At 42.4% G+C, this 12,639-nt stretch overlaps 1 protein-coding gene across 1 annotated transcript in view; it reads left to right on the top strand.

Moving 5' to 3' along the window:
* The window catches only part of PKHD1 (PKHD1 ciliary IPT domain containing fibrocystin/polyductin), a gene marked incomplete at its 3' end in the record, with an annotated part of 426,508 nt that overhangs the window by 212,360 nt on the left and 201,509 nt on the right, over window positions 1-12,639 (top strand). Inside the window, exon 49 of the mRNA XM_081247000.1 lies at window positions 12,337-12,514. Coding sequence (XP_081103126.1) covers window positions 12,337-12,514 — 178 coding nt within the window. The remainder of the gene's footprint in view (window positions 1-12,336; window positions 12,515-12,639) is intronic.

Genomic DNA, 12,639 nt, shown 5'->3' with positions numbered 1-12,639 from the left:
TATTTAAACAGGTAAACTCCAGAGAGTGAGCCTATATGGTCAGGATCGCACTAAGTCTTCATTCTGAACACATATGGCATTAGTATCTTGACGTTCTGTTTTAGACACCTTAGTAATATAATATCCTGCTAGCATTGGATCATCTGAAAATGCTCCACTTTTGCTTTCCAAACTGTTTATTATTCTATCTAATGTTAATGGACCCAATTCCAGTGAGTAAAATAACAATGTGGAGGGATATATTTTCATTTCTACTCACTTTGATTATGCAGAGCATGCCTTTTCTTTTCATTCTTAGGAATGCATCCTGATTTTTATCATTTTGGTGATTTTAACAAAGATGTTTTTAATGAGCATTTTGAGCTTTATTAAAGTTAGCGATTTATTTCTTATATGCGTTTTTTCCAAATGAGGAAAATTAAAATAGATTTATGTAGTTAAAAAGAACATTCTGTGCTTGCATGATATTGATTTCTCTGTGTTGTTGATGTTCCTTTTTTATGCCTTACTTGGAGACCTACTGGGAGACTGTGTCTTAGAGAGGCATTTAGTGGCATTAGAAGGCTCTGCAGGTGTAATCCTTCTGAACATCCGCTCTTGGAGATCTTTAGGACAGGATAATTAGGTGCTTACCTAGGCAGCAGGTCATGATCCCAGCACTCAGAGACTGACAAGGTCAAAAAGATAGTAATCCTGATACTGTATTCTAAGTAGATTTAAAAGACTCCTACTAGGGTGAAAAACTTGCCTTGGTTTGTTTGTCATTTTCTTGGTTTTAAAATAGAAAACCTCATGTCCCAGAAACCCCTTCAGTCTTGAGAAAACCAGGATGGTTGGTCACCCTACTCCCTAGGCTTCTATTTAAACATTTTCAGGTTGATTCACAGGTCTGCAGACAAGTGCTCAATGACCCCAAATTTACCCCAGGGGAGTCTTAGCACACCCCCAATTATGAGTCTCTTAGCCTTCGTGTCCTCATCTCTAGGGTAAGGTGGTTGGGTTAGATGATCTTGAAGGCCTTGTTAGTCAGAGTGCATCAGTGTGACCTAGGATTAGACTTGGGAATCTCAGACTCACTACAGACGTTCTGAGTCAGGACCCACAGGGGATTTATATTCAAGTTTTAGAAGCACTACCCTAAGGTCTTTCTAACTTGAGCTTTCCAGGATTCTATCCTCAGCTATTTGTGTTCAGTGACTTGATCTCTGTCCCAGAGCATTATAACCTCATTAGGAACATGTCAGAGCTAATGAGCAATTTGAATTCTGCGTAGATACAAACTTTGCTGCATTTCATGGAGAAAGGATTAATTTGTTGTGCTATTTGCCTTGGAGCATGCACCCTAAGAGTTGATTTACAAAGCTCTCACGGCCCCCATCTTTTGGGGTTGCATGTTGATGGAGATCTGATGTGGCACAAAGACCCTGCCCTCTTCCCTTTCAACTCTTAGCCTCCTCCTGCCTCCCTCAGCCCAGGTCCCCAGAGGGCAAGGCGTGAGGGCTGCACAGCTGTTTAATGGGACACCTCTGCCCCCTAACCAGCAACTGAGTGCTTGGAGTGTGACCTCTTCCTTGGAGGCCCCTTCTGGTTCATGTTCACTATAAGTTCCTTGTTTGACATTGGTGACCTCCCCTCACTACCTTTTCCAAGAGTGATGGGTGCTTACATTGTGGCATTTCCGGTTTTGTACCTTCCTGGTAATAATGTTTAATATTTAGGTGAAGGAAAGATTCCCACCCTCTACAAGGCAGAGTCTAGTTTCTGTTTTGTTAAAATGATGACACGCTTGGTTTGGGTGAGTTCTCTCTCACTTGCCAGTTCTAAAAACGTGCTTTCTTTAGGGGCCATAGGTACTCAGCATAGCGTTCCTTTCCTGGCTTCCAATCTCATTCTCCCAACCCCATCCTTCCTGATAAGACTGGAAAGCATTAGCCCTGTCAGTGTAAGTCAGGACCTCATTTCAGAAAAATGTCAGGAACGTTTCCTATAGAGTCCTCATAATGGCAACATGCCTCACATAGTTCCTGGATTTACTGATCCCACATTTCTTATGTATAGAGATAAATTACCTGGAACAAGGATCATCTCACCAGTGGATTTCTGTGTGCTCCTTCTAGACCTCCTTTGTAAGTTCTTCTCCCTGCCCCTTAAATGCTAGTGTTCCTTAGGGTTCTGTGAGAAGCTTTCCTCTCACGTCATGCTCTTCCCAAGTGATCTGGATTATTCCACAGCCTCAGTTAACAGTCACTGTTGATTCTAGATTTTTTTCCTCCAGTCTACATTGCTTTATTGAATTCCAGATCCATTTATCCAACTGCCCTTAGAATCTGCCCTGCCCAGTATTGAAGTCATTCGCCACAGGTGGCTACTGAGCATATGAAATGTGGCTCGCCCAAATGGAGATGTGCCATAAGTTTAAACTATACACCTTATTTCTAAGACTTCGTATGAAAAAAAAAAAGAATGTAAGAGAGCTCAACAATTTGTTTATATTGCTTACGTTGAAATGATAAGTTTTGAATATATTGGGTTAAATATATTATTAAAATTAATTTCACCTGTTTCTTTTAAATTTTTTCAATGTGGCTACAATAAAATTTAAGATTCTATCTGTGGCCTGCATTTATGGCTTGTATTATATTTCCACTGAAAGCTACTGAAAGCTATGCTTTCAGTATTTCCACTAGAGTATTCAATAGCCATCTCAAACTCAACTTGTCAAAACTGAACTTATGGTCTTTATTCCTTGGACCTATTCCTCCCTTTGTGTTCAGAATCTCTGGGTGTTCAGACAAATGATTCAGTTACCTAACCAGAGATGGGAGTCATCCTTGACTCATCTTCTTACTTATTCCTCACAGAAATCACCTACCAAGTCCAGCCCATTTTATCTCCTAAAAAATCTCTCCTGGGCTTCCCTGGTGGCGCAGTGGTTGAGAGTCCGCCTGCCGATGCAGGGGACACGGGTTCGTGCCCCGGTCTGGGAAGATCCCACATGCCGCGGAGCGGCTGGGCCCGTGAGCCATGGCCCGTGAGCCATGGCCATTGATCCTGCGCGTCTGGAGCCTGCGCGTCCGGAGCCTGCGCGTCCGGAGCCTGTGCTCCGCAACGGGAGAGGCCACAACAGTGAGAGGCCCACATACCGCAAAAAAAAAAAAAAAAAAAAAAAAAAATTCTCGCCTGAGTTTTTCTACTTCTCTCCTTCCCAGCTACTCTAGTCCAGATTGACACTGACTCCCACCTGTATAACCACAACAGCTTCTTAGCATGCCACCTTGCTGTGATGCCATTCTTAAACTTTTTGAGGCTTTGTAGATTGGATCTGGTCTTGCCATCCATGCATTTCTTTGTAGAAACTCTGTCAAGGTTTCCCAGTGCCTCCCGATGAAAGCCTGCCATTTGTAATGTCTTGTGGGCACTTCATGACCTGCTCCTGTTTGTACTTCTAGCATCATTTCTCAGTGCTCTGCCCCCCCTTCCCTGCATTTTATGCCTCAGCCATACTCAACTTCTTTGTGCTTTTCAGCCCATAAGGCTCAGCTTCCATGAACTCAGCATGAAGGTGGTTTTCTCTGGTAAGCTTCCCCAAGCTTTCTGTGCAGCTTTTATATCCCTGCTGTGTGCTGGCTCTCTGTACTTGCTCTGACCAATACTCATAGCTCCTACACAGCTTGATAAATTGCCCCTCCTTCCTCATACATGGTAAGTAGAGCAAGGATAGGGTTTTCTGTTTGTATTATGGTGCCCAGTACCATGTTGAACATATAGTGACTCAATAAAATTAGTATTGAATACATGAATATCATTTAAGAAATTGTGGACTCCCCCAAATCTTCCTGTAGTGTCCTTATTGTCCATTTGTCTCTTAGGACATATTTATGAGGAGTCCACAGCCCTTACCTTTTCTTTAGAAGATCCAGGAGGAAAATACTATCCTCAGTCTTTGTTTCTAAAATTCCTAGAAACATCAAATACTTAAGAATATCCTTTCATAATGTCTCTGGGCTTTTGCTTGCGTGGGGCTGTCAGTTGATCAGATGATTTATTTATTTATTTTTTGTTTTTTGTTTTTGTTTTTGGCGGTATGTGGGCCTCTCACTGCTGTGGCCTCTCCCATTGCGGAGCACAGGCTCCGGACGCACAGGCCAAGCAGCCACGGCTCACGGGCCCAGCCGCTCTGCGGCACGTGGGGTCCTCCCGGACCGGGGCACGAACCCACGTCCCCTGCATCGGCAGGTAGACTCTCAACCACTGCGCCACCAGGGAAGCCCCCCAGATGATTTATTTTAACAGCTGATTTCTTCTCCACTCTGCCCCTACCCCACCCACCAAATCAGCAGTTTGCGTACATTTGCAATTGTTTTCTTTTCCTGGTGGTATAGATGCATAGAATTGTGATGGGGAGAATGAGGATGAACTTTCACAATGACCGTCTGGGAATTATTTGTTTTTCGGTTTAGAGCACTCTAAAGCTCCTTCAGTTGACATAGATTTATTCAAATATCAGTAAATCAAGCCTTGATCTGTTTTCCAATTATGTACTGAATTGAATGTGGGGGAAATTTAAAAAGTTTACAAGATGTTGTAGCTTGGCCAACCAGTCCTTCTGAGTTTTAATAGGAAGTACATAAAAGAAAGTCAAGATATATGCATGTGTTTGAAATTATTTTTTAAAGGCTGAAGAATAGAGAGGTAATTAAGAATCATTTGTGGGCATAAATCATAGCCCACCCTCCCTCCGCCACTTCCTAGGTATGTTCCTGGACAAGTTACTTCACCTCTTTCTGCTTCAGTTCTCCTATCAGTAAAATGAGCCAAATGGTACTTAACTCACAGGGTCGTTGTCTGGCATGTAGTAAGCACTCAGTAAATGTTGTCTTTCAAAAGTCTCTACATTTATGAATGGTCTGATGAACCTAGGGGCAGGACAGGAATAAAGACGCAGACGTAGAGAATGGACTTGAGGACACGGGAAGGGGGAAGGGTAAGCTGAGACGAAGTGAGAGAGTAGCATTGACATATATACACTACCAAATGTAAAATAGATAGCTAGTGGGAAGCAGCTGCATAGCACAGGGAGATCAGCTCGGTGCTTTGTGACCACCCAGAGGGGTGGGAGGGAGACTCAAGAGGGAGGAGATATGGGGATATATATATATACATATAGCTGATTCACTTTGTTATACAGCAGAAACTAACACAACATTGTAAAGCAACTATACTCCAATAAAGAAGTTTTAAAAAAAAGTCTCTACATCTACGATTGACAAAACAACATATAAACTTACTACTAATAGAATAAAATATTATAGATGATTACGTTTCTGAGAAGCAAATGCCTGGTAAGGGAATTAAGTTTGCTCCAATGAAACTTAATCCAATTCTTGAAAACTAGGGAACACTTTCCAATAGCCACATGACATTGCACTTATCCAACGAAATATCCCAGAAAGTTGTGGGATCTGGAGTCTTTCAGGACACAGTTTATGATTCATTGTGCCCCAAATCTTCTGTTTCTTTCTTCCTATTTCTCCTAGAAAAGAAAAGGTTAATGTTGCTGTTGATCACCTTGATTCTTAGATCCTGCTTGATATCCTTCCCTGCAGTGCTTGTGCTCAGTGTTTACCTATGGAACTGCTCTTAATGTGTCAGTGTTCAGAGTACAAGGCACCCCCTGCCTCTATGAATGCAAAAGTAAAGAAGAGTTGAAATGGAAATTGTGGCCTAGCTTTTCCTTTAATAATCGCCTAATGCTCCTTCCTAGGGATAAATAGGCATAGCATCACTAATGGTATCTTTTCAGTTCTCAGAAAAAACACATGTGAGACAGGAAAATTCCAAGAAGTTTTATCCGCTCTCGGCAGCAAAGGTTACAGCAGTAAAATAGAAAAAGATCTAAACATCGAAATGGAGCCCAAACTGAGGAATATCATCAACAATACTCCATGGTTATTAAATTTCATGAATAATAAACGGGTCCAGGGGTGTGCTGGTGTTTCACAACTAGCTTTCTAGAATAAAGACCCTGATTTGTAGCATTTGCTTAATTCCGTGGTGAAAATACTCTCACACCATCTGTCCTGATATCACTGAATACGGAGTTGGGAAGAGGAGCTGATGGTGAGCTCATGAGGAGGAGTCTGTCAGCCCCACCAGCACCAGGTGTGCATATATATAAAAGAGAAGGTAGGCTTTATAGTCTAACTCCCTACTAGATGCATAAAATTGTTTTTCAATATTCCTGACACGTAGTTGTCTACCTTGGAGTTGTGTAGCTCCAAGGGTGGTGTTTTCATGTTCTGAGATAGCCATTCCAGCTGCATTCCACAGATCAAGAAAGAGATGCAATAGTATGTGAAGGATAGGCAGATAGACAATAGACATCTATTGCTTCTCTTCAAGGATTAAGGTATAATAAGCAAGAATTATTATCCCAAGTGTGTCGCAAAAACTTTAGACACTACCTTTGGGGAGGTGCTAGGTTGATTTCGGGACTTTTCTACAATCAATTATCATTGCTTTAGCTAACTCTGAAAAAAGATAAACAGAAATATATATCTGCAAAGTCATGGAGGAGTGATGTGGGGTGTACCTGCCAGAAACGCAAGGATTCATACGGCTTGCCTCTCTGCCTATCATTTCTATTTTTTATGTGAATTTAAGAATTGTTAAAAGTTTGGAAGAAAGACTGAAGGTTAGGGTTTCTTTTCTCTTAGGTTTCTTACTCAGAAGGAGAAATATTTGTTTTTCAATCAATAAGGGTAGTATATACAGGAAACCCCTTACTGATACATGTCAGTTATCACTGGGTGATGGCAGATCAGCAGATAGAATAGTGGTTCTTGGACAGGACTTTTTTTCATTAAAAAAATTCTGTTTATTATTATTGCTCACCAGTGGGGAGGTGCAGTTTATTTACACCAGTAGCCATAGGGACAAGGGGAATACACAGTTAGCAGCCTGGATAGGATGGGCTACTTATGCAAAAATAAGACTGTTCAAAATGAAGGACAGTGGTGAGCTTCTGACAGGGACTTCTTATGAGCCCAGTGTTTTTCTTTTCTTTCTTTTTTTTTTTTTTTCTTTGCGGTACGCGGGCCTCTCACTGTTGTGGCCTCTCCTGTTGCGGAGCACAGGCTCCGGACGCACAGGCTCAGCGGCCATGGCTCACGGGCCCAGCCGCTCCGCAGCATGTGGGATCTTCCCAGACCAGGGCACAAACCCGTGTCCCCTGCATCGGCAGGTGGACTCTCAACCACTGCGCCACCAGGGAAGCCCAGCCCCGTTGCTCAAGAAAAGTCATGCCACAAAAATTTGTTGGCTGTGCTCAACATATTGAGTTTTGTACTCTTTGTGCAGTAAAAGATGAGAGTAACAGCAGCAAGCATGAATATCCAGGCAATGCTGACAGTACCATTTGGGGCTAGTTTTTATGGTGTGTCTTGCTTAGGAGATGTGTAATTATAAAGGGTTTATTTCACAAATGCTCCGAATTTAGAGCGTTTAGGGCTCAGTGCAGTGTTTGTCTTAATACACAGAGATATGGACCCTCAGGAGAAGTAAGCTAATGGTAAACACAAACCAGGGGGTTAATGTTTGTTCTCACTGGTATTGTTGATTGCCTAACAATCAACAATGTGGGCAGTATACACTCAACAGTTCTGCACAGTGTCTGGGCACTAAATTACATAACTGTTGATGCAACTAGTATTGTAAATTGGTACTTAGGTTGGGAAGTTTTATCAAGTGATCCTGCTATATTTCTAAAGGAAAATGTCCCTTAATTAAAAACAGGCTTGGTGATTAAAAAAAAATTAAGCTACCTCATAGAAAAGGAAAGGCTTGTAGTCCTCTTGTCTTTTTGATTGTATACAGGAGCCATTGCTGACTCAGAGGTAAGGGTTAACATTTCAAATGGACTGGTTGCCTCCTGATTTCTTGCACATAAAGCCATGAGAAGTTCAGGGAGAGACTTCTTCCCCTAGTAATGAAGCTTTCTGCTGCTAATGGCCCATGCAGACTCCCTTGGCTTCTCCAAATTAGAAATACTTGTGTGCTCCTTTGCTTCATTAACAGTAAAGAGAGGGAGATTGGTGGCTATTTAGGGCAAGCAAAAATTGTAGTAATTATGGTTGGTAAATTCTCTTCATGGTATTCTTCTACTCTTGATGTTCTTTGGGTGCTTTTCAGAAGAGCTCACCACTGTCACTGCTGGCATTTGGCCTAGAAGGATGGGAGCTGATTTGACCTAGAATTTTTGGCCCTTGGGGTGATGGTCAACAAAAGGCCTCTTGCCTACTGGGAGATGGGTCTTTCACGTTTTGATTTGCTTTTCAGAATGCACAATTTGATCTTTTCCACTACCGACTGTGATAAAGGAATATTTGATAACCTCCTCCTCTACCTGTATTTCCCTAAAGAAAGCTCATGCTGCCCTTGAGTGCCTGTGAAATTGCATCCCACATGAACCTTGGTCAAGATGGATGGGGCGGCTTGGTAGGGCCGGGCAGTGAATTAGGAAAAGGTAGGGGAGAGGATGGTTTAGGATCACAGTGCGCTATGGTTGGGTCTCTGGTTGACCAAGGGGTTAGCATCAGATTACTGGATACTGTTGGAAGAAGGGCATCAAAAAGAAGGTGCAAAAGTCCCAAAGATGAATAGAACTGAATTAATGTTAGCATTTAGTGGTTTTACATATTTGAAAACAGGGTCATGTTTATAGGGGCCTTCTGAAACCTGGGAGTATGGCCTGAAAAATGGCTCCTTCAGTAGGTGAAATTACAATCTATAGAAACAGAATCAGGAGAAATTAGATCTTAAAACTGACTTATAAATGTGATGCTGATAGAAATCTGAGAAATAATTAAGTCTAGTCCAAGTGACCAGGGGGAATTCTTGGGGCCACATTGCTGGAATGAAGAAGAATTTCTGGAAATATGCATTATCTCTTAAGAAAAGAGTGATAAAATATAGGCTGGTCAGGCAAAGTAAGTGACAAAATACAGGTTGGAGTAATTAGATGTGAACAGATGGATACATTTGAACAAATAGAATTCTTTTGGTCTATAGTTAAAAAAAAAAACCCCAAACCCTAATGTAAAAGTGGTTTAATTGAGAACACTCAACTAGGATAGAAGAAATCTAAGTTCATAAGGAAATCTTAGCATTTTCCTAAACCAGGGTCCACTGTTAGTGCAGATTGCTTGTATATGTCCAGGAGAGGTTTTCTGACCACTAAACTTAAGTGTATAAGTCCTTTTGGTGAATATCTTATTGATAATGGGGTTGACTGTATCAGGATCTGATAACTTATGATATCCTTCGATGAGTAAGTTTACAAGAAATCTCCTGACACTCATGTGGCTTTCTGGGTAGACTTCCCTGTGACCAAACATCACCAAGTAGCCAGTTAGAGTGTTCTAGTCCATTCAACACTCATTTATTCATTCAACAAACATTTGTTGAATACCCACTATGTGAAAGGCAGTTTTATTTCTCACTGCGAATTATTAAATGGAAATTCTGATTTATCAGTGAGTCTTTCTTGGAATTCAGTCTTGGGATTCATTTTCCAGAGCCCATATGTCTCTGTGAAAGCTGAAGGGCTGCTCTTTCAGAGCCTGAAGTTCTCGGGATCATTTTCTGGACTGTGGGGAATCCCACCTGATGTATTGACCTCGCTGTGGCTAACTCATTTGCCTCTTTGGTATTTCAACTTATCTCTTCTTATCACATTTGTTTTACATTTATTTCCCAGTAACCTGTCTTCACTTAGTAAATACATTAGTTGGGCCAAATTGTGCTGGCTGATCTCCTGGGACCCCAGGACTCATGGTTTCAGTCAGGGTAAGAGAAAGCCATAGTGATTGAGGAGAAAGGGCTAGAAAATACAAGGGAGAAAATTAAGCTTTCTCAAGCTTGTCTAAAATTAAAATTTACAAATAAATTTCATAAATGGAGGAGGAATTTGAATATGTGAACTCCCCAAAGCTGGAAGAAGGAACAAGATAAACTATGGAGGGAATTTCCACAGTAGATTGGATGTTAGAACGGATGACCTTCATATCCACTCTGATTCTAAGAATGTGAGTCCAGGATTTACTTAAGTTCTGATTTAAATCTTGATATACATGCAAAAAAAGTCCTCCATAACCCAGGCCCAAAGAGAGGAAGAAGCCCCCCCCACCCCAAGATTTCTAAAGGTTTGGTGAATGCTATGTAGGGACATCTGGGAAAGAGTAGTTCTTTTATTCCAAATGCCCTGAGCATTCTTTTTTTTTTTTTTTTGGGGGGGGGGCCTCTCACTGTTGTGGCCTCTCCCGTTGCAGAGCACAGGCTCTGGATGCGCAGGCTCAGTGGCCATGGCTCACGGGCCCAGCCGCCCCGCGGCATGTGGGATCTTCCCGGATCGGGGCACGAACCCGTGTCCCCTGCATCGGCAGGCGGACTCTCAACCACTGCACCACCAGGGAAGCCTGCCCTGAGCATTCTTTATCCCTTTCATTTTACTTATTAATGGATGAAACAAATGCATTTAATCTTACAAGAAATATGTATCAAGCGCTACATTGCCAGGGCTAAAGCTCTGTACCATGAAAGGTTTTGAGTGTGTGTGTTTTTTTGTTTGTTTGTTTGTTTTTTTTTTGCAGTACGTGGGCCTCTCACTGTTGTGGCCTCTCCCGTTGCAGAGCACAGGCTCCGGACGCACAGGCCCAGCGGCCATGGCTCATGGGGCCAGTCGCTCCGTGGCATGTGGGATCCTCCCGGACCGGGGCACGAACCCGTGTCCTCTGCATCGGCAGGCGGACTCTCAACCACTGCGCCACCAGGGAAGCCCCTTGAGTGTGTTTTTCAATGACCAAATATCCTGGATAAACTCTAGACAGTAAAATAAGTAGAGTGGCAAACCAGGCACATCTGAGGTTCTTTCTTAAATGAGCTACAGGTAGACTTATTGGGCTTAGTGATGGTTACTGAATACTTCACATAGATTATCACTTTAAGTTTCACAGTTGCTGTAGGAGATACATACTGTTGTTGTCTCCATTAAAATGAAAAAGGAAATTAAAGCTTAAAGAGGGTCAGTGAGTCCCCCAAATTCATACACCTAGTGCACGCAAATATAGACTTCCAACTTACACCCATTTGACAATGGTGCCCAAGCATTTAACACTAAAACCAGTCTCTCTATAATATGCCACTAGATTGTAAATTGGCTTTCCATGTGCTCACATCACCCCTCACTTTGAAAACCCAACATCCTCCTTTGTCTCATTTCCGTTTACTTTGAGAATTTAATTATCTGCCTGTAGCAACATGCCACAGTTAAAGATTCTCATCAAAACTAAACCAGAGGGGGAAGGACGGTCATAATGGGTGTTGATTTTCTTTAGCTTTTGCTTTATTTTTTTTTCTGTCCACTTTTTCTTTTAGGGTCTAAGCAGGTAGCAAAATCTATTTATCTTCTAGTGAAGTCTTAAAAATCACTTTCTGGAATGGGCTGCATAGAATACTTTGTAGAAATTAAAAACTTTCTAGCTCTACCTGTAATGTTCACATGCTACTTTTACCATACTCTGTCTCAGTTTCCTCACTTGGTTAAATGCTGTTCTTCTAGAAACCCTTTCTGTACATTGGGAAGTTGGCATCGCTTTTGGGAAGAGCTCCTCCATGCAGGCTTTGTTTGTATAACAAACATGATTTGAGTGCCCATAATGTGCAGGGCCCAGTGCCAAGGGGCAGGATACCAAAAAAGAGAAAATGTCTCTAGCTTCAGGATGTCACATTCCTTGCTAACAAGCAAGAACGCAAACCCACCGGCACTGAGTGAGCCCTGGGCATTGTGTAAGCCCACAGGAGAGGACCCAGGGCCCTCTTCGCTCTGGGGAAGCTTACTGAGGCTGTTCCTGCTGGGCCGTTGGAGGTAGGCTCTGAGGTTCTGGGCTTCAGCCACTGCTCCCCAGAGGGATAACTAGTGACTGTGAAATACGCGTTCTGCTGCTGATAAACCCGGGCTATGGCAATATTCTGACCTTGGACATTTCTTTGTTAAAATAATAGTATATAGTCCTGGCCTATATGAACTCATTAAGATGGCACTGATGAGTGGCCTAAGATCTGAGTGTTACAGGTCAGTGTGATGCACAAATGGTCCAGTGACACCTTCCCACTGGGCTTTTTGACACACACCATGACCGCTAAAACCTCTGTAGACACTGGGACGAGAGACGTACATGGAGAAAATAGATGAATTATAGCTGATGGGAGAGGAGTGCCTTAGATCCAGGCTGGACAAAAAGCTTACCACCCACTTTTTTTCTTTTTAAATCACTCTAGAGCCAATGCCCCAAAAATTTCTTATGATTTAACCATAATGGACAGCAGAAATAAGACAACCACTGTCAGTTATATGCATGACACACTGTCTAACCCTTATGGCTGGATGGCGCTGCTCTTGGATCAAGAGACCTACTCACTGCGATTTGAGAGCCCTTGGACCAACAGCTCTCTGCAGGTAACCCCCAGCATCCACTTGATGGTAGATTCCATTCCCCAGGGGTTCCCGTCTTTCCTTCTGTGATGCCATAGTTTGCAGGTATTAGCATCTTCTGGTGCTGATCAAGAAAACTACGGCAGCAT

Source organism: Mesoplodon bidens (genome assembly GCF_964165515.1).
Source record: "Mesoplodon bidens genome assembly, chromosome: 10".
In the NCBI taxonomy this organism is placed as follows: Eukaryota; Metazoa; Chordata; class Mammalia; order Artiodactyla; family Ziphiidae; genus Mesoplodon; species Mesoplodon bidens.
The sequence above is the reverse complement of the archived record's forward strand: the minus strand, read 5'-3'. Positions and strand labels throughout refer to the sequence as shown.